Genomic DNA, 23,162 nt, shown 5'->3' on the forward strand with positions numbered 1-23,162 from the left:
AACCATTTTAAGAAGACAAGGTTATGCATGTCCATTCATATTCCAAGTTCTGTTTTGAAGTTATTAAGGGAATTTAACAGTGTCTTAAATAAGAGAAGTATTCTAGTCTATTATGTTTTCCATTTTAATTAAGTAATTCTGGTAAAAAGAGAAACATACCTTCTTTCCAGCCAGCCCAGAATGGCACATTGTTTAATTAGAGTTGGATGCATTTGAAAAAGTACTCAACCATAGAGAAGGGCTACTTGAAAAAAAGATCGGATTGAGTTGCCACACTGGAAAAATTCCCACAAGGAAATGAGGAATTAACCTATCCAAGCAGTTTGCGCAGTCATTGTCATTGTGGGTGAGGGGCGTTGTCAGTACTTGCACAGAGCTGTGAGTTGGTACGGATGTTTGAGTTTCAGGTCATGACAGGACACTGAATCTGTTGTGAGTAACTCAAGGAGAGCGTGCAAAAGTATGAATTTACGTGCTTTAAATAGGGAAGAGTGATCAAAATAGCACTTTAGTGATGAGGTTAAAAAAAAATCCCTAGGGATAACAAGTTAATTTGTTCAGCTAGTATGAATGATTGCTTCCAAGTTTTATTGTATGGCAAACAGTCATTTGAGATTTGGCCATGTTGGTACATGGTCATAATAGATTGGCCGCCTTCGCAACTTGCACCAGCAAGTTAATGATAGTTAATGTAACAATTTGTAATAGACGTTCTGTTGGTAGTTCTTTCTGCAGACCTTCACAACTGTGCATTATTTTCTGTAAAGTTTTGACTTTTTACTTACAGTATTTTTGTTATCTTTCTGATAGTATGTTATAATTCCTAAAATGTTTTGTGTTATTCCTGCGCAGTTTGCTAGTGTTCACATACTAGTGTGGGATGTTGATAACATTTTTCAGAGGTCAAAATGAATCCCTAACCAACTAGGCTATTTAAGACTGATTGCTGAGAGGTTTTCTTAAAAAAGAAATCTCTTTACATGTCCTGAGTAGAACTGGAGTTAGCATAAACATCCTTTCCATCAAATCTATCCTAGATATTACCATATATGTGGATGTAATCAGAAAAATGAGTTAAGTAAATCTCGATATCTGATGCAGATGACATCAAGAAGTTTCAGAAGTCTATATAGATAAATATCTGAACAGTAAAACCCCACTCTCTGGTGATCAGAATTCCATACTTTCACTAAGAAGTTTTATTAAGAACTTTTTGTAAAGTAGTAGTTTTGCCAGCAGCTTAAAAAAAAGTTGGAGGGGTGGAGGAATGTTTGTTGTTTTGGTTTTTTTTAAATAATTGTGTCACTCCTTTGCCAGAAGTGCTAGTACCATTCTTGGAGACAGCAGAAGCCTTTTTCTAATTTATTTTTCCATTTCTGTAAAACACTCTGGAAGTACCTAAACATGTTACACCAAGGCTTTATTTATTGAGGCTTGAAAAGTGCTCTAGTTTTAAAGTTTGTTTGGGTGGAAGTGGTTCAAAGTATAATCTATTCAATTTTTATAAACTTTTGGAAAACAGTGTCATTAAGTGTTCCAGAGTCATACAAGAATGTTTTAAAATATATTACCAAATCCATGTTTATTTTTTGAAAACATGTAAGTTATAAGCTAAAGAATCCTAACAGCTAACCTAGAAAAACTATTGCTGTGGAAAAAGTTGATTGGTTGCATGCTTATTTCTCATCACATTGCTTTCTATGTTGACTATCTTGCAGCCTCTCCTTATGGTCAGATTAAAACTTAGGGGAGATATTTAAAGCAAAATTTTGGTTTCTTTGCTATTAACTGTGTTGTTTATTTTCCTGTTATATAGAATCACAGAAGGGTTTGGGTTGGAAGGGACCTTTAAAGATCATTTAGTCCAATTGCCTTCCATAGGCAGGGACATCTTTCAGTGGACCAGGTTGCCCAAAGGCCCATCCAACCTGGCCTTAAACACTTCCAGGGATGGGGTATCCACAGCTTCACTGGGCAACCTGTTCCAGTGCCTCACCACCCTCACAGTAAAGAATTTCTTCCTAATATCTAATCTAAACCTACTGTGTTTTAGTTTAAAGCCGTTACCCCTTGTCCTGTCACTACAGGCCTTGGTAAAAAGTCTGTCTGTCTTATAAGCCCCCTTCAGGTACTGGAAGGCTGCAGTACGGTCTCCCCAGAGCCTTCCCTCTCCAGGCTGAACAACCCCAACTCTCTCAGCCTGTCCTCATAGGAGAGGTGCTCCAGCCCTCTGATCCCCTTCATGGCTCTCCTCTGGACTCTCTCCAACAGCTCCATGTCTTTCTTGTACTGGGGCCTCCAGAGCTGGATGCAGTACTCCAGGTGGGGTCTCACAAGAGCAGAGTAGAGGGGGAGAATCCCCTCCCTCGACCTGCTGGTCACGCTTCTTTTGATGCAGCCCAGGATATGGTTCGCATTCTGGGCTGCAAGTGCACATTGCTGGCTCATGTCTATTTTTTCTGCTGTTCTCAATCCATTCACTGCTGGTTGTGTGATTGCTATAGTCACAGTTGTGTTTTATGGGAAATAGAAACTGTTTATTACCTTTTGTGTTTGGGGTTTTTTTTTCATTTTTCTTTATTTAACTCTCTTTCAGAATTCCCCACTCTACCAATATCTGCAAGATTTGGGACACACAGATTTTGAAGTATGTTCATCTCTGTCGCAGAAGGCAGAGCAATGTGCAGCAGCGGAAAGCCAAAAAGAGCGGACAGTGCATGCTGCCCAGAAAGTAAGTACTCTCCTGTTCCTGTGTATTTATCTTGAAAGAGAACCACATTACTTCACAAATAGGCAAAATCAGAGAGGATAAAGATAAATCTCTTACTGTATTCAAAAAAAAAAAAGGAAAAAAACCCCAAAACCACCAACCAGTTGTCATATCTTGTCTGCAAATGTGTTTGGAAATGCATGGTTTACCAGCATATTTTGAAGTGTTTCTTTGCACTTATGTAAGCTAGGGAAGCAAGAGACTTTGATGATAGTGAATTTTTTGAGGGTTGTAAATTATCTTATTTACTGGATATTATTATGTTAGCTTAGCATGACATTCTGGGAACAAAACCTGTAATTTTCTGGAACAGAGTATTTATAGTTCCCAGCCCTTCTCAAGCATTCAGTTGCGAAGTACCACTTTCTCTGTGACAAAACATTAAGAAAGAGGATTTCTGGGAAGTATAGATACAACAACCAGTCTGAATGAGATAGTAGAACTGTGCTTAGGTTATGGCAATTTTCTAACAGTAACAGCTGACAGGAATCATCAACCGATAAGCTCAGACATCTTATTTCTCTATCATTCTAAGTAAAGGCTTGTCGATTTTTTAAAAACATTTTGGTATTAAAATTAAGCTTGAGAATTTGGCCATTTAACACCTACACATTTTTTGTTTTCCTTATTAAAAATAAATGGTATTTTACTGTCACTGGTAGTGTATAGGCCATGTGACTGAGATGAGGAGCTGTAGTGTGGGTGAGGAAAATTCCTCTTTTGAGGCATCTAACGTAAGAATCTCTTTGCAACAAATATATTGAAAATTCAGTAGTTAATCTGTCTGCTTTTTAGCATCTACATGGAGCATGCAAAGAACAGTTATTTTCTGCCTACCTCTTCCACTTCCACAGTGGAGAGTTCAGATTTCAGTGGACATGCTCCAGCTGCGTGCTAAGCCAGGAGAAGAAAGAAGCCTCCATGCAGACTTCTCTGTCCTGGCCACTGCAGGCTGAGGTGGGCAGCGCTTCACGGCTAGGAACCCAAACCAAGCATTCATGGGTTGATGTCTTGCCTCTGAAGAATTACCATTTCTTTCTCCTCTCTCCCCACCATCTACAGTAGATTCCCTCTTTGTGCACCTTAGGTCATCTGATTCTTGCCCACTGTGGCTTTTAATCTTCCACTGAAGCTCAGTTTTCCCATTGTTCATTCCTGTTTTATACCTCTTCAGCTATCTTCAAGTCAGAAGTTCACAAGCCTTCCCTCTCATTTGGAAGCTCTGCTGCTTCCCTGCTTCATCCTCCACAATGTTCCACCCTCCCAATTAGTAGGCAGTGAACTAGGGAGAGCATCCTGTTTTTCCCAAACACAGGCAATATGAGTGACCCTGAGATCTCCAGAAGTTCTCCCTGCAGATTGTGGTCGATGGGAGATCATATGGCAAATGAGGAGAACTGATGCTTTTCTTAGGATCTTCTCTCAAATAATGCCATCTTGATCTATATCCACTACTCAGTTCTCAAGATGCTTCAAGGAATTGGATGAGTAAAAGTCACAGGCTTTATTTCAACAAAGTTTTTTCAGTTTTGTATGTGTCCCTCTTGTTCCTCCTTTGTTTTACATCAGAACTATTTTTTTCTCGTGGGATTTTTAATCAGTTCTGCTCTGTGTAGGATCTCAGGTGGGGTAGAATTCAGAAGTGTACGAATTGATGTGGATAACATCAGTCAGGTTTTTTCTGATCTGGGGGAAAAATGTGTGGTTTTTGAAATGTTTGCAATAGTATGGTGTACTTGCAAGGACTGATATGCACAGTCTTTGAAGTTGAAATTTAGAAGTTACAGTGTGAAGCTTATTCATCTAGCAGTATTCAGAGAAGTGTTTGTATGTCATATTTTCATATAGTGATATTCATTTCAACCACTCTCTATATAGACAATATAAACTTCCTCACACACTCGTTAGTCTGTTTGAAAAGACAGAGTAATAAACTATGAAACATTTTGCTCTGGTCTTCAGTCCTCTTGGAGTCTATCTTCATGGATGGATTGGTCATAGTTTGTGTTTACCTGTTGGGCAGGGGCACTGTGCACTTTGCTTCACAGCCTCGATCCCCAATTTCTGAGACTTGTATGCCTATGGAAGTGTGCCGTGTCCCTTCTCTCATGCCCCACTTCTGATCAAAGATGACCATGTAGATAAGATGCAGGGTGCATATCCATTGAGCAGAACAGTAAGTACCACTCCGTGCCCAGCACATGGATTAGACAGAGTGTATAAAAAATAATCATACTGTAATAAGAATCCCTAAGTTTAATATTGTTCAGCCATGTTCTTGTAGAATTTACAGCTTTTCAAAAAAATTACAAAGGAGCTTTATACAGAACTCCAGTCTCGTCTGCTGAGGATTTGTGACCCAAGAAACAGATTAGCTGAGGGGAGGAGAAGTGATTCTTGCAGTGTCTCCATGCTTCCTTGGCTGGTTTCTCTAATGTAAGATTATTTTAAGTTTAATTAATAAATTGATTTCTAGTTACTGTTGGTGTGGTTAGCTATTGCATTTGTAATAATGATTGCTTCTATCAGTGGTCACAAGGCAAGGCTGAATTTAATTCAGGGTTTAACTCACAATTTTTTACACTTTAATTTAAACTACCTTTAAAAGTATTCACGGAAATATTAGGTCCACTACCCTTACTTTTCAGAATTGTCAGCTGGCAGTCACCATAACCCTCAAGAAACCAACTGAAAAGCTATTGGCAGTTTTGTGTACATTTACATTGAAGATACCTATTCTGGCTTAGTGCAGGAAGGCTTTAATTAAACCACTGTTAATTAAAAATTAGGGTGACATATTTCATTGTCTGATTATCTGTTCATTACTGTGAAGTAATGCATGGCCTATCGCTTGTTAGTTGCATGACTTTATTTTGCATAATTACTTTTGTGGAAGTCAATAAAGCAGTATGATGCTGTGTTCATGTACATAATTTCCACCAAATTTAACACAAAAGTGCTGTGTGGTTAAGAACCTCAAAAGTATTTAAGATATACTGCTTTTAAAAGCCTCAAGTATTCTGTTTTTTCACTTCTCTTCCCCTCAAGCATTTTACACTTTATTTTATTGTGTTGAGAGCAAGTCCTCCAGTATTGTGTCAGATAAAGAAGTAATTCGTCATGATTTGCCTTGCAACTTGAAGGGAGTGGGTGTGTGAAAATGGGCTGTCCGTTTCTTACAAATACTAGGATGACATTCACATTGTCTCACTTCTGTCTAGACAAGGATACATAGTAGAAATAAGGAAGAAACGTGTGTGTAATTTCTAGTGATAACATGTCATAGGTTCTTCCTGCTGCTGTTCCAGTACCAGTTGGGGAACGTTAACACTTTTCTTTTGTAATCTGATGTCAGAAAGTCTATTTTTGTTATTTGTCATTTCGGTAGGGTGTCTCAAAAGGGAAGAGAATGAGGGAGAGGCAGCTGGCCACACATTTAAAGAAGTGGTCTGGATTTAGGAGGATCTGAGACTTTACTGCAACTTTTGTATGACAGACAGGCAAACAATTTACATTTCCATCCAATCAATAATTTCCTCATTTTTACATGAGACTATTATCACTTCCCTTCTCTCAACCTTCACTGGCCTAATCTACTGAAAATATAAAATGTCTGGGAAACAAATGGTTTCTGAGTTCTGAATATGTACCTACCCACAGTCCTAATGTAAAATGATCTTAGCTGAGGCTTAGCGTAATGCAAAATATAATCACAGGGGGTAGATGATGTTCCATGCTGAGTCACGTCTTGTAGGTGTGTATCGTTTTCCTTCTGTTCTGAAAAGCAAATTTACAAAACTTGCCTTAAACACTTTATTAAAATAAAAATAGAAAAGCTGCAGTATTGCTTCGAGTTGAGATTGTTTATTCCTCTTGTGTTCAGTCAAGTAGGAACCCTGTGCAGATACAATCTGGTGGCATGTAGCAAGATTTTGGCAAGGCAAAGATCTAGTGTGGGGTCTTCAGCGACTGAAAAACTAAGTTTGGAGGAAAAAAAAATAGAGGTTCCCAATGACTGATACAAACATTGCTGCTGTGTCTTTCTGTCCTGCCAAGCAGAGCATATGGTTCAGGCTTAATGAAAGGCAGAGGCATCAGTTGAATTTGAAGCGCATCTTAAATAGTTCTCTCTGTATGTGGTTTTGGTGGGGTTTTTTTAATCGGAACATAGTCTTAATGAACATTGAGCTGAAAAGCTGTAAAGCTTCTTCAAGGTTGTGTTCTGAGGGCTGATGAAATGCTAAGCTCCCATCTGAGGGAGTACAGAGATGTGATTTAGCATGGTAATTATAGGTGCAGTGTTCCTGGCTGTGCCAATCTCTGGAGAAAATTACAGCTAAAGTTCCGGTCTCATCATCACCTGATACTGAAAAGCACTGTTTGCAAGAGCTCCTAGACCTGTTTTCTGGAATTAAATCCTACTTGGGTAATTCTGCTTGATCTCACAGGAATGTATTTCTTTCCATTTACAATTTTCCTTTCTTGGTCATTTTCCTAGACTGCTGTGCATATCTGAATGTTGAAATTGATTATGCTGTCACGCCTTATCCCATCTGAGGTGTGATAATACTTCATCACTAGAACAGGGCTGGTGCTGGATGCAGCTACTGAGGATTGTGTTGAGGCTAGCCCTCAGTAGCTGTGCAGGTGACCTGATGTGGAAAGGCAGAGGGACCAGTCCTTTGCCTTTGTCTAGGGCTCCCACCCATATAATGCTTGCTCTGGGTAGCTGGAAGGTATTTAATATGTAGCATTGTCTTCTTTCTGAAGTACACAGAATTGAAAGGTGCCAAATGCGAATGATGATATTTTAGATACCTGCTAGTTTGCCATTTCAGGTTTGCCCTGTACAAAAGAGAAAGAGTCCTTAGAATTTTATTTCAGATTCAAATGAGTATACCTAAAATATGCATGTCCTATGCTTTTTTTTTTTTTTTTTTAATCTTAGGAGCTACACATCTTTGTTATTCAGTTTACAGAGAGTTTGACTGAGTGGTGTTCTACTAAAGTTGTAAGAAGAATACTCCAGAAGCATTGGCAACATGACCTGACTTGTGTGTTGATGAAAGTTGTTTTACTTGTCAGTAACACTCCCAATGGGAATGCAAACTGTGAGACATTACTCCAAGGATCTGAATAATTTAATGTGTTACTGTACTCTACTGGGTCACAGCCCAAGACAGTGGGTTGTCTTGTTTTGTGTTTTCAAGCAGTGACATGCCTGTTGAGTGTTTATGCAAGCTCAGGTTTTTATTTTTAAACTAAAACATGGAAAATAAACCAAAGATTACTTACATAGCACACTAATATGGCTGGGTTTTTTTTTTTTAAGTAATTTCACAGTCTAGTTTAGTCAGCTGGTAGCAGTTTAAAATTGTCCTTGGTGTAGGTTTAAATGTTCATGATAAAAATCCAAAGACTTACGAAGGCTAAGCAGTTGAAAATGGTAGGCTCCAAGAGGCATAATTTTAAATAGCAAATGGACAACAAATGGACATGTAGTCTGCTTTCAAAGTACAGGGAAAAGTACTTCTGGATGAAGTATCTGTCTGCAACTCAAATGCAGAGCAAGAACCTTTGTTTATTTAATCTCAATTTTCTACAAATTGTAATTGGAAAATTTTGTTTTATTTTGCACCACTTTACAAGAAACTTGAAGGATAATCTAGTGCTGCAGTTTGTGACACTCTCCTCCTCTTCCAACTTACGTTAGTGCCCTTGAGCAACATCAAAATACAATCACTTGGATTTATTCCATAGTCTAACAAGTGTGGATTGCTGGGATATCTCCTCCTAATAAGCCATGACGGTGTCTGTGTATTGGGAAGAGCTATCATTACGAAACCCCTATTATTGGTTTGTCTCTACACTGACCTAAAAAATGTTTCCTTTTGGCATAGGTCTGCAATTCTAACTGTGCACAGAAAGGTGAGGCTTACGTAAAGAAAAAACTTGAGTTAGGCTACCTAAATGGATGCTGAAGTAAGTTATTTCAAAAATTGTTGAAGCATAAGGGCTTTAGGGTGGCAATTTCTGATTTTACTCAAAGCCTTTCTGCCCTGGCATGCTGCTTCAAACTTGTGTCATGCTGCCTTTCATAGGGCTGTCAGGCTCATCACAGGGCTAACAACAAAGCTCCAAGCTTCTGTTGCTTGATTTTACTCTATTTCCCACGGGGCGGGGAGGAAAAAAAAAAAACCACGAGGGAGAAATGGAAGAAGCTGGTTTAATGCAGACACCCTTTATACATTAAGCTATTACAATCTGTTTGGTATTTTTTTTTAGTTTGAAACAATAGGCTACAAAATGTAAGTGCTCCACAATTGTTTCTTTTTGCATACATTTTGTGGGGTTGTATTACATGTCAGCAGTCTGAAGATTAAGAGGTAGGGCCTCAGAATTCATGAAATATATGTATGTAAGTAAATATTTTGAAAAATACTTCCTGTCAACTCAGTCTGAGGAAAACAGATATACAGTGTGTGTCAAAAACTCCATTTTTTTTTCATTGAATGGCTGAAGAGTGAATCAAAATCATGCATCTATTTAATTATAATCTTTCATGCATCATATTTTAGGAAGATACATGGGTAAAATGTGTGATGACCAAGAGGGAGACCTTCTAGTTAGTGGTGTTGGAAGTTACATTTATAGCTCAGGTGAAAGTGTGGATTTAGGTTGCGTGGGAAGCAGCATGGAGACAAAGTACCTGACCGCATGCATTGGTTGGGACAGGGAGTTTCTGGGACAGTTCCTCTTCTTACAGTCACTCTTCCCTGTCTCTGTTCACAACTCCTCCTGAGCCTTGTCGTCAAGCTGCAGTGGTCTGCCAAGGAGAGGTTGTTCCTCTCCTGGTCTTTAACTTTTCTTCAGTCCCTATCAGCCATTTAACTTCACTGTTTGGTTTTTTTTTATCCTCAAGGAGAAAGAAAGTCTTTCATATCGATGCAGTAGCTGCCAACTTGAGATCAAACTAATTCTAGCTGTAGTTATTTTTAACACTACAACAGAACAAGCCATTATGCTCCAAATAGGTGGGGTTATTTCACACTCTTGTGTACAGGCAAACTGACGGGAAGCAGATGTTCCTTAGCGTACTCTGAAGTTAGGCCAGACACAGTAAGCGAAACTTCCTTACAGGTACCTGGGGCTGAGTTAACAAGAAAAGCAAATGCAGAAAAAAGGAATTGTTTGATGTTATTTATTTATTTTTGGATTTATTTTTTTTTTTAATTTGAGTAATTTCTGTTCCCTTCAGCAAGGCATCCTGTCAAAACTAGTTGAGTTCTTTAGAAGCTGGTTTCCTTGTCCACAATATAAGAAAAATGATGACATACTTCACCGACTGGTAAGTGATCACTTTTTTTTTTTCATTTCCTTTCCTCGTCCACAAATCTTCCTCTCCTCTGTGCCTCATCCTCTGAGCACCATCTTTGGTCTATACTGTTGGGTTTGGCTCTAAGAGTTTTACTTCTTCAGATAATGCTGATTCTGGTTTTCCGAGTTACTGTGCCAGGTAAATTGGGCACACAAGAACAGGAAAAACATCAGTAGCCAGTTTGAAGATGTTAACAATGTGGAAGACAAAATAAAATAAAATGTGTGAGCAATTAAAGAAATTCTTGAAAGCTGAAAGGACTTAACCTACAGTGTAGCTACCCCATTCGGTGGAAGGCAGTGTGGAGACACTGACTGAGAAAGTCCGTATGTTGCAGCCTAGTGCCTTGCAGGCACAGCTCAAGACAGAAGGCTCTAGAGCTTCATTTGAGTATTGCTTCACTCTCTGTTTCAGCTTGTTAGCTCAGGCATAAGACAAACGCGGTGCAGGTGTATGACCCCTGGACCCATCCTGGCCTCTTTGTTTCTTCACCGCTCTCCACAGTGCTTTTGCATTTGGGAAAAGCAAAGCAAATTAATACACCTCCATTATAATGCTTCAGAACAGCATTAAGAGCAGATGACGTGTGTGCAGCAGTCTGGCTATAGGGAAAGGCAAGAACAGTTCTCTGTACTACCTATGTGCTCTCATCTCAGCAGTTCAGAAGCAGGTTGGATGTGGATCTACCTCACCAGAAGTTGGTATTCTCCTGCTCCTGGAGCCTGCAGGAATTTTTAGGGCCCAAGTCAGCCTCTGTGGGGTAGACCTGAAGGGTGGTAGTTCAACCCCAGATAGTTAAAAATAGTTTTATGCTGCCTTTACACCTTTCTAGCCAGTTCAGTGTCTAGCCTGGGCTTGTCTGAGATCTGCTTTAACTTGCATCCAGCTGCTTCAAGGGTCCTAGTCTGGCTTGCAAATGTCACATTAGTCAGACTGTTTCTGAATCTAAAAGTTAGAATTTTTATTTATTTTTTCTACTATGATATAGGGAAAATGTCTTTAAATGTAGATTAAAAAAAAATTGAGCAACATGAGAAATTAGGGGTTTCCATTTCTCAGAGAGTTCTGCCAAGTCCAATTGGTATCTCTTCTCCCTTATCTCAAGACAAGAAAATTCCCTCTGAAACCTCTCATTAGTGATCTGTGGTTGTCTTTTTTCTTCCTCCTTCTTCCCCTATGAATCAAAGGTATTACCTTCACAGCTTTTTTTAGCCTTACTTTCTTGAGATGGAGACACATCCAAAGAATACGGAAAACATGTTTCTCCTGCTGCATGCTAGAGCAGGGTACTGAAATGACACAGGATGCATTGGAGGAGGGCAGAGTTTCCTCTTGCACACAGTCCTGAAACAAATGGTTTCCATTAAAAGTAGAATGCAAGTTATCGTGAGTGACATCAATGTATGGAATTAAACTTTTGACTAGCTATCTTATGGTTTCATAAATAATCTCATTCTGTCAATGACAGAACTAAACAGATTTTGTACTGGGAAATGTTACACAACTGTTAGCTTCTATTAAAGAGTTTTACAGAAATATTCTCCTTTCTCTCCTATAATCTATCTAGATGCAAAGATGCAGTGTTTATTGGGGTTTTTTATGACGTTCTTAACTTGAAGTGTTTTGTAATGATAGTTTGGTGCAGTATGCAAATTAAAATTTCAGGGGGCTTCTCTGATGGATATTTTTGTCTTCAAGAGCTGTGTATTTGTCTTGAAGAGCTATAGCTGTAGGGAAAAAAATAGCAAATGCTTACCATGGCATCAAATCCATGAGTAACTAACTCTCTGAAGTTTACCTGGAGTTTAGCAAGTGTGAAGTCTTCAGAGTCTCATGCTGTTTCATGTTTGGATCAAGTTCCCTTGGAAAGGCACGGAATCCTGCAGGAGAGGACTTCATTGCCTTGGCTGAGGGCTTGAGTCCAGTACATTGACCCTACTATTATTAAGTGTCCGCAGGTGACTTTTTGTTAATTAATTTATAATATCTCTCTAATTTTTGTTTGTTTGTTAATGATGTAAATTATGTCATGACATTGAAAAAAAAAGCATTTGCTGTTTTATTAATGATCTTCTAATACATATAGTACCTCTCTGATTCTTACACAAATATATTGGCATAATCTGTGGCATGTTTCCAGGTATTGTTACTGTCTAGGTCAGATCACAAAGTCAGTGTGATGCATCCTGCAAGTCTGAACTGTTAGGTAGTATCTGAGTTTTTAAAGTTAACCAAGTTCAATAAGAATGAAGTAGCTACTTGTGATATATCTGAAACATTCCTGTAGTCTTTGGGAACAGATTGTTGTCAGTAAAGCGTAAAGTGTTTTCCTTGTTCTGCTAACTTAATTTTAAGAATTTACATATTCTTTACTAATGGCTGGGTTTTTTCTCCCGCTTGTTTGTGCTAAGGATGTTGGATTTCGATTTGACACGCTCCGTACCATCCTGCAACAGGAAGTTCTGCTGCAGGAGGATGTGGAACTGATTGAGTTCCTTGACCCCAGTATCCTGTCTGCAGGGCAGTGTAAGCAACAGGAAAACACACAGCTTCCAACGCTACGCTCCCTAGCAACTCCTAATATTTGGTATTGTACAGAGAATATCTACCACTATATTCACTGATAAACAAGCAAAAAATATATTGTGTGTTCTTTATATAAAATGCAGCAATAAAGTAACTACTTTTTTTTCTCAGGTCTTTGAGTCTTTGGTCTACAAGTCCCCAAATTTTTGTATAAGCATGTTTTTTTCTTCAGGCATTTTACTGAAAGAGTGAATTTTAATCTGATAGCTACATGAACATGAATGGATACTTCCAAACCCTAATATGTGCTATAAGGAAGTACTAACATGGTTGATTAATTCCTGAATTTCTATAAGCTATACAATGGTGATGTTGCTAAATGAGACATGATTGTGAAGACTGAACCAAAAAGTGTTTTCTTTGCTGTGGTCTTCGTAAAATACATTGGTGGGAGGCTGTGCGCAATTAATTTTCAGACAAGGAATATGAGAAGAACAGACTAAAGAATATTTAAAGAAGATGCATTCATGTCAGCAGAGGCTGATAAAATTCACCCCAGAATACTAAAGGAGCTAGCTGTGGCAGCGTCTGAACAGCTACCGCTTGTATTTGAAAAATAGCAAGGATGGTGGGTGTTCTGACAGAGTGACCTGCTCAGAAATGGGCAGGAATCAGTAGATAAAAATATCTCATAACACAGCCCAGTGCTATGTTTTCATACATATGTTAGGGAAATAGATAAAATTATTATAAAGCCACAGCAGGTTAAAAACCCCAACTGTTTAAGTTGTAATATGTCATTATTGATGCTCTCTGCCAAACAAGAGCACTTTTGAACCAGATTTTTCCAGTGGTTTGTCCTGGTCCTAGCACTATTCATTGTTTTTTTAACTGTTCCACGACAAGATGATAACGTACACTTACAAAATTTGTGAATATTGCTTGGCTTATGGATGACACCAAGTTTGTAGGTGTTTTGGCTGAATGGAGTTCAAAAGTAGCTTGGAGAAATATCTTGAAATCAACAGAAAAGTCAATAAAGACAAAAATCCAATGCTACACTTGGGAAGGAAAAATCAAATTAACAAACGCGAAGTGGTGAATAATTGGGTAGGCAGTACTACTCAAGAAAAGGATCTACACATCCTTAAAGAGCATAAATTTAATGCATCAGCAAATTATTCAAAAAATGGCAAATCTCATCCTGGTGTCCTTGTTATATGCTGGACACGAGGGTTTACTTTTCTGTCTGTTTCCCTAAGCCTTGTGTTAGACTACAGCATCTGGTTTTGGATGCCACACTTGGAAAGGCATTTATGTAATTTAGAGACAGTCCAGAGCAGAACAAGAATAATAATGAGTTTAGAAAATGTAATCTTTCGGAAACGTTAGAGTGTGCTAGGATTGTTTGGCCAAAATGGAGAAAAACTGAGGTGGGATGGAGCAGTGTTACAATGTGTAGAAGGTAGTTAATAACTAGGTGGTGATCAGTTGTCGTTTATTCTGCGCAGAAAAGGGAAGGATATGAGGAAGAAAAATGCAATTAATTTGCCAATGATTCAGACTGGACTTGGGGGAAATCTTTTGAGCTCTAAGCATACTTATGAGTTGGAATAGCTACCTGGGTGGGTTGGAGAGTCTCCATTTTCTTCTTCAATCTGTCCGTGATGATCTGGATTAACCAGAAACTCAAAATGGACACAGTGAGCTCTTAAATCCCTTCCAGTCTCTCATTGTTGTGATTAATTTTTGTGTGTGTGTGTTTTAGTTTGTTTTTTTTTAATGTACCAAGGAAGTTATAGGCTGTGTGTTTGTCCTTTTTAAAGTTAATTTCATATCTGGAATATTTTAACCCTGGACCTTTACTGAAACCTATCAGTAGCCCTAAACAGTTAACACTTAGAAAGCTTGTTGAAATATGACCACAAAACTGTCCAGAAAATAGAAATTCAGAGATCATGTGTTATTTTTGAAAAGGGAAAAAACTCCTTGTGAATACTTCCAAAAGCAAATACAGGATATGCAGCTTAAGGGGTGAAGAAAGTAAGTATTTTTCTTTCAAAAAATTCTGAAAAAGATAAAGTTGTTATGCACCTTGAAGCCCATATCCCATCCATCTCTGTGAAGACTGTCATAATTTTACAAAACTGCCACTATAATACTATATATGAAACACTGTATTTTCTAGCAGTCACTTATTTTTGTTGATTTTTTTCTAGATGAAAATAACAGCTTAATGAAGTTTTTAAAATGTCCTTGAGAAATAGCTGAACTGAGATACTAGTAACTCTGTTCTTTAAGGATTTTCAAAAGCTGCCAAATTATTTAAAATTATAATTCAAGACATCTTTATAAAAATGTGTTAAAAACTAGTGGTGTGTTTGTGTCCAAGTTAAATGAGTCAGATTCTGAAAAAATAAAGCTGGCATTACTTGAGAGTTTTGTGACCAAAAGAAACATGCCCTTCCCTACTGTACTCTTGAACCTGGAAGTACAGATATTCTAGTTCCTACCCACACTGGCTTATAATGCTGAGTAGTCAGTTTTTTTTCTTTTTCTGAAAATTTTCTTTTTTTTTTTAAGTCATAAGAGAAACTAACCTTTCAAAAAGGTACATTATTCTTCTACTCATGCCATAAAAAAGCCAGAGAAATGTTTCCTTAGAGTATACCAACCAAGTAATATCATGTATGTACACATCTAAATCTGCCACTAGGAGTAGTTTTTCAGTGTTTACAGCTCCCTTTAGGACCTACATAAAAGCCCGGTAATAAGATGTCGTAATCTCAAATGTAACCGAAAGCTTCATGATTTTCCCACTTGTTTGACCTCAGGAATCTGCGGTTGACGCTACTTTCTCTGTTTGCAGGGATGTCTCGCTGTTTCTTGCCTTTGTAAGTGCACTGCTTATGCTTCCTTCGTGGTGGAAGGAATCATCGTGGCTGCCGTGGGGCCTCGTTCTGCTTGTCTATGCAGTCTTTCGAGTGTGGGGCACATGGAGGACAGCCAAGCTGCAAATGTCCCTGCGAAAATACTGTACCCAGCTGGAAGAAACAGTGGCGAATAGCCGAGCTTTTACTAATCTCGTGAGGAAAGCTCTACGACTCATTCAAGAGACTGAAGTAATTTCCAGAGGATTTACCCTGTGAGTCTATATTTCACTTTATTTAATACACAGATCCATTCAAGCCAGATGTCTTCTAAAATTGTCTTGTTACAGTCTTCCATAGCAAGTGGAATTACTGAAAAACATAATACTTCAAGCTTTTCATTTTCATACCATTTTCATGCTAAAAGTATGAATTCTAACAACTCAGTGTTAAAACCCTGCATCCTGAAGGAGAATTAAGTCTCACAAAACTCATATGTCTTTGAAATCTTCTGCTGTGCTAGCAATGAAATACATGAAGAAATGGATTTTGAACCAACTTAGTTAACTATTTTGGGAAGTCATTTAGAAGGTTGGGGTTTTGTATCTTCTATTACCAAATCTATGTAAATAAACTGACCTGCAAGTAATCATTCATATTTTAGAAAACAAGATGACATGAAAACCATTCTATTTTTATTTGACAAATAACAGTCTGAAGTAATGAGAACACAGCAATCAGCAAAGACGATCAAATGTCATTTCCCACCTCAAATAAAGTTTACATTACACTCTTTTCTTGCATACAGTTGTTGAGATGTTTAGATTCTTAAATTATTTACTGCTTAATTTGCCTCTTGTCCGCTTAAGGGACAAGTGTTCCTGTGAAAGTGTTCCTGGTTATTTAGCTCTTGTAGCTATTTGGTAATTTTTGCTTATTTGCTATGTGAAAGGACATCAGAACATGTTCGGTGCATGCAATGGTCCCAAAGCCAACAGGCTCGCTTCTGTGCGCTCTCATTGCCATGTATGCTTTTCCCTTGGAGCAACCTGTGCTTAGGTACATACCTGTGCCAGTTAGACTTAAGGTTAAAGGAGGTGGGAAATACCAACAGCTAAAATCCAGTCAACTTCTTTCTAAAAACAATAAAAAACTCCCTTGTGTGCACCAAGAAATTGTTTGTTCATGCCAGACCAACTATTCTGCACTCAGGCACATGTTTTTACATGCAAGCTTGAAACTGTAGACTTAACATTTTGAATTAATTTTCTAGCTTGAGATACCTTCAGTATGCTCTATTGAAGAAATGTTTCATTCTCCCTTTGGAATGCATCAGCATGTCTTCAGTCTGCCTAGCTATGTGTTTTGTTTTGGTTTGGTTTTTTGCTGAAGAAGCATGTAGTTAAGCAATAGGCAGTCTTATCTTTGCAAACGGGTTCTTAAAAGAAATTATTGTTAGGGCTTGTCCAAATTACAGATGAGAAAAACATTTGGATTTTTTCCTAAGTTTAAGCAAACGAACTTGTGGTCAATGTCTAAATTGCTGGTGCCTTGTTCTTTTACTACATATCTTAGATAACAGATTAACAAAAACCAGACTGGTCTTTGAGCTGATGCTTGATCTAATAGCCTCTTTACTTAAAACTTTGGCAAGCTTTTCAAAAGACTTTGGAGTATGGATGGAGTGGGAGAAGTCTGACCCTGCCAGCATCCTCATTGGAGCAATTGTCCAGTGTGAGGAAGGCAGTACTGTACAGGTTTTGGTTTGGTTTAGCCTGGAGGAAGTTCTAACTCCAGAGTGTCCTTTTCCACATCCGCATATGCAAGAGATGCTGCTGCACAGAGCACCATGAAATTCTTTGCTTGAGATAGTGCTTCATGTATGACCCAAAAAACTAGCTACCCGTCTGCCAGAATTGTGCTACAATAAACTGTAGCAGAGCAAGGTTTAGTATGTTCTCCTACAGTAACCTTCTCAAAGTCTTAATGCTTCTTCAGAAAGAGTCACATGGCAATAGAAATGGATGCATCTGAAAAGTTAATGAGTATCTTTTTATGTCATTTTACATCCTTGAAGGAATGGGATTTCAACCAGGTAGCACAGCACCCTGTTCAACAATACATATGCAGCTGTTTTAATATACTGGTAGCTCAGCATAGTTTGGACTGTGCATTAACCATGTTGTGAACAGAAGGATACAGAATCTGACATTTAAATAGTACTGAGTTCAGATTTTGGCAAGCCTGTACTTAGCTAAACTCTGATACGGCAAGCCCAGGTCTGCACCTATGGCCGAAGTTCCTTGTGTTCTACCGCATTTTTTTATCCCCATTGCACCATCCATTGCTATGTTCTCATAGGCTAATTTACATATGCTTTGCTTTATTCTACCCTATTTGCCCTTTGTTAATTGGCATTTGACTGTCTCTGTGAATGTTAAATTATTCTTGATGAGGTTTCGGTCAGTTGTCCACTGGTTCACTACTGTGTGGTAGTGACTGCTTTATGTTTAACCAATTCAAGTATTGTTTTGCCTTCATTCCCCTCCCACCCCAAAAAACCACAGCAGCCACTTAGAAAAGGAACTAAGATCCCTGTCAGGCCTCTTATATTAGCTGCTCTCAAAGTCAACTGGATATTCTGATTTCAGAATGGCCTTCAGAAGTGTTTTAACGCTGCTGTTGGCATTTCAGGTATTTCTGCATGGTACAAGCTCTGCGATGCAGAGGTAGCTGAGGCCTCACCAGGACAGTTTGAATTACAGAAATTATGTAGGCAAGATAGGGCAGTGCTCTGCTTGGGCAGAATGGCAGTATTTCTAATTGCTGCATTTGCAAAGACAAATGAAGCCTGATCATGGGTTGCAGCCTGGAATTTCTGCTGGGTTATGAAAGTATGTCCATTGTCTTGCACATTATAAAAAGAAAACTGTAGGAATATGTAATGAAAGGCTGCAGCAATAAGCAGCAAATAGTTATTTCCTTGTCTGTCACTGAAATAATGTGCTTTTCTCCCAAATGCTCCCTTCCTACTGCATTTTAAACTAGAATCAAGATCCACGAGCACATATTGGTGTATACAGCATCTTTATAGAACTGCTTTCATGTTGGAGTGCAGTAGTAGGTTTTTGTAATGTGTCCATACAAGTTTGTTGGAAGTTGAGAGCCTATTTAAAATTTGGCTTGAGAGATTAATGGAGAAATAAGTCACTGTTCTTTACAAGCAAAATGGGTTTGGAGCAGTAGGAAAGAGGAAATTCACCCTTAACCTTTTTTTTCTTCTTGCTATTTGTGGCTGATGTGCAAAGCTGATAACATTTTGTACATCCAATTAAAATATTTAGAAGATAAATGGAATATTACGAAGTTAAGGATATGGCATGTCTGGCACATTGACATTTATAGCAAGTTATACTAATTTAAGATTACTGGAATGAATAAGACTTATTTTATAAAAAACACTGAAACAAGCCTTCCCAGAAGGAAAGCAAATTATTTTGCTGAATACTGGCAGTACATGCTGTGCATGAGTTGTGCTTTATTTGTTCTGTATAGGAGCTGGAAATGCTTACATTGCTATAGCAGAACATAGATCTCTTTCTCTTTTTTATGGTAGAAGAATTTTGCTTCTTTTCTTTGAGCCTGTTTCTGACAATTCACCCAGGGCTTGAGTCTACAAACTGATGTGAGAGTTTCTCTATATAAACACTTCCAGTTGTTACCTCCAAAAGCTAGGGAAACATCAGAGATTGGATGTACTACGTTACATGCTGTCTGCCCTGGTGAAACGTATGGCAAGACCAGCATTTTAAATTTATGTTTAGAAATTGAAATTAACACAGTTTGTTTTTATTTTATTCAGATTTTAAAGTACTTTATGAGGTGTTATATAAACCATTTTAATATCACTCACATAATTTAATATGGTATGCCAGTATTTTAATATGGTGTTTCAGCTAGCATATTCAATATACTGCAGTATTTGGCTTGAATCTCCTTGTGTTAATCATACTTAACATACTGATACGGGTCCAGCCGTGCTCACTGGGTGGGCTGCATTGCTTTTCATGTTTGACAGTGAAGGCGATAAGCTATTTCCCCTCCCGGGCAGGGTCCAGCTAAGCACATGCAGCAGGACAGACATTTTTCCAGCGGGGTCAGGTCTGCTGGCGTAGTCAGCTCTTCAGTCAGATGGGCTACAGAAATAGTTACCAATGCAGCAACCCACCTCAGTCTTGCCAGGTACCCTGTATGCTTTTCCCTTTGAAGTGACTGTGGGCGTTAAATCACCTCCTCACCGTCCCCTGGGAAAGGGGAGAGCAGAAGTAGACTCCCAGTCCCCAAATAATTCAGCATGTTTCATCGTCCTGTTGTCCACACTAGGTCCATTCCTGAGTTGATTCCAGTAAAAACAGTCCCAGCAAATAGGGTGCACCTAGTCTATTTACAGTGTCTCAGTCATAGTTTTGGCATCAGACGGTATATGACTAGATATAACTGGATATTAATCTTTTTTTCCTTTTCTACAGCGTAACGTTACGCAAACATGTTTAACATTCATCCAGTTTACAATTCAGTTTATTTCCAGATGAGGCAATTTCTTACAGTTCTAAAGCCATTCTGAAGTATATTCTAATATACAAATGGCACAGTTTCTTTTCATTTCACCTGAATATGCGGGCACCAAAATGTATTTTCAAATATGCTTGTATAGTGGCATACTTTTCATGTGTTTACCTGTCAGACTCCCACAAACACAGCTGTCATTCATTGCATGGTGATAAACTCTATGTCACCACTCAAATAATATTTCTGTTGTCCTAGAGAAGATTCTGCATGGAGAAGGTTGAAAGAATATAGTGTTTTGCATGAAAAACAATATGTAGTAGCACATTTTTTTTGAGGGAAAAAAAAAAAAGAAAAGAACACATTTACATCTAAAGAAGTATACGGTGGCTATCTGTGTGTTAAAACTTCCAAAACTTACAGTGGGCTTGTGATAGTTTTGTACCAGAGATAATGTTGTGGCCTGTCTACCTCTAGTGTATTGTTCTTGGAAAACTTTGGAGAAAACAAATATCCTCAGGAGTTTTGCCATGGCTTAGATGAGAACAGAATCAGACTGACTACTGAGGAGTCCTAGCTGCTTATCTAATTTTTTTATTAAATATATCATTGATATGATGGAAATTTTTTTTGCTGTCATAGTTTGAAAAAGTTTTCTAAGTAATGGAATAAGAAAACTGATGTACTGTCTTTTAAAAATACTTTAGGACATCTGTACAGTTGTATCACATTTTACTTTTCAAGTTTGCTTGACAGGGTCAGTGCCGCTTGCCCATTTAATAAAGCTGGACAGCATCCTAGTCAGCAACTTATTGGTCTCCGGAAAGCCGTTTATCGATCTGTCAGAGCCAACTTTCGAGCTTCAAGACTGGCTACTCTATACATGCTGAAAAAATATCCTTTTTTGTAAAAACCCACCAGTGCAGATATTCAATTAATGTAACCTACCTGTAATTGTGCCAATTTTAGAGTTAGCATGTCTAGGAAGATACAATATCTAGTTACATGTCTAAACGAGATAAAGAAAAGGTAGCACAGTAAATTGGGGCTTATGCTTGCTTTGGAACATTCTTAAAAATTTTATCTTTTTATGTACTGTGCAGTGTGAGATAAGATTCTGTGCACTGAAAACATTGTCCCAGTTACTGACACCCATGCCTTTGGTGTAAGTCCTGATAATGTGTTTCAGAGTCCTTCAGGATTTTGTTTTATAATTCCTTTTAGCCATCTTCTTCCCTTGCACCAAAAACCCCTCTTCTCTGAACACTGTGGCCTTTCACTCGACATCCCTGTGTTCAAAGGTAAGTTGATTTCCTGCTTCAGACAAGCTGGGTGAAATGCTGATTACATTAATTGGCTAAAAGGCACATTTAAGAGCAAGGAGTTTCTACTCTGAATCAAAGCAGAAGACTTTGCTCAGATTCCATTTTGTGAAGTGTCATCTGTATTTCTTCAGTGAATTGTATACTTTCTTTAATGGCATTAGCATTTCAAGGTTTTTTGTGTATTTATTTTACTTATTGTACTATATAGGAAATAACAATGTCTTCACCCCGTATTATAGCTAAAAATAAACCAGGTATGTTCCTGATCTGAAAAAACACATGCAGGGAAACAAAAGCTGGTGGTAATGCAAATGTCGAAAATCTGACATGACAGATTACTTGCTATGTCTTCCTTGAACATAAAATTTGACTAATATATCTTGCCTGGCAAATGGATGGATCTATTGAGTGGTACGTACACACACAGAGGCACACACAAAGCTACAGCTGTGTCATTCACTTTGAAGGAAGTTAATATTTCTTTGCAAAACAATAATTTGTGTAGGGCTAGGCATCCTCATTCTAGGCTTAAGACTTGACTCTTAGCTCTGAGGAATAAGGTGTGTTTGCTATGTAAAGAAAGAAAAACTCTGACTGGTTCAGACACATTGATAAGAGCAACTGATACCTAGCTTGGAAATAATCAAGAATTACTTCTAAGAACATGGGAAGAGAGATCTGAAAATAGGACCAGTTAACATGGCCTTCCCAAATATCCTCCAGCATGAAGAAAGGGGATCCAGCTGTGGTTACGACAGGGGTGTAGGTTGTTGCTGTGGCTGGGAAAGTTACGGGCTCAAGGAATATTGGTGCATATTAGACTGTCTGCTAGTTTTGTAACTACTAAACTTAAGGAATGGCTTTTAAATTAAGGAATGGGAGAGAAGAAAGTTTTGTTTACTTGGGATAATTTGACATTTGTATCTGTCTCTGAAAAATGTTTAAGGTGGCAGTTCCATTATACCAAATTATCATGCAGATGTCACTGCAGTAAGGGCCAGCAGAAATAGATCGCCAAAAATGTATTGAAGTTGTGTGTATATAGATAGGTTCTTGATAAACAGAAAGAGAAGCATTATATTTGTGCAGAACATAGTGGCAAAAACAGTGGTAGCATGTGAGTGGAGATGCAGGCTGGGCCAATTCTGCAGCGCATGAAAACTGAAAGTAAGGAATTTAAATGTAAGGAAGGTGAGTAAAGGATTACTCCTCCCTACCAGGATAATTAAGAGCAGCTTTAAAGTAGTTCCAAGTTACCGTGGTTTGTTTTTTTTTCCCTGCGTATCATGCATGCCTGAAAATATTATGTGTATTATGTGGGTATTGATGGCAAGGAGCATCTTTCAAATAGATTCCAGTGCCTTGTGCAATTAAATAGTACTCTTATGCTGGAGGGGCCAAAGATTCCTTCATGTCAAAAACACAGCTGCCACTTGTGAAAACTTTAATGCCCTTGTCCATCATCAGATTGTTAGTACAAATCTGGCCTACAGCACGGAGAAAGAGGAACTGGGGAAATTAAGTAAAGAACTGAGGTGATAAATTGAAGGAAAGGAATATTGATAAATTAAAGGAAAGGAACTTCCATCCAAAGTCTGGAAATGAGATCCCAATTCTGACTTTTACAGTTCTTTTTTAGTTAGTTCTGCTTTGCACAAAATCAGAGAGATTCTTAACTTTAACTCCTCTAGGTTATTTGAGTATGGATTAATGAATTGCTGTTTGAA

The 23,162-nt window shown here is 38.2% G+C and overlaps 1 protein-coding gene across 6 annotated transcripts in view; it reads left to right on the plus strand.

The window, feature by feature from the left end:
* Nucleotides 1–23,162, plus strand: part of VEZT (vezatin, adherens junctions transmembrane protein) — a 66,956-nt gene that overhangs the window by 15,783 nt on the left and 28,011 nt on the right. For 3 of the 6 annotated variants that reach the window (XM_054832583.1, XM_054832763.1, XM_054832852.1), the window contains exons 2-6: nt 2,597–2,731; nt 10,029–10,118; nt 12,560–12,735; nt 15,544–15,819; nt 20,855–21,004. In XM_054832583.1, the coding sequence (XP_054688558.1) occupies nt 2,597–2,731; nt 10,029–10,118; nt 12,560–12,735; nt 15,544–15,819; nt 20,855–21,004 (827 nt within the window). Of the gene's footprint in view, nt 1–2,596; nt 2,732–3,624; nt 3,742–10,024; nt 10,119–12,559; nt 12,736–15,543; nt 15,820–20,854; nt 21,005–23,162 lie in introns of all 6 variants that reach the window. The other 3 variants (XM_054832675.1, XM_054832929.1, XM_054833026.1) reach the window with 2 other exon arrangements.

This window comes from Grus americana, chromosome 1 (genome assembly GCF_028858705.1).
Source record: "Grus americana isolate bGruAme1 chromosome 1, bGruAme1.mat, whole genome shotgun sequence".
NCBI lineage: Eukaryota > Metazoa > Chordata > Aves > Gruiformes > Gruidae > Grus > Grus americana.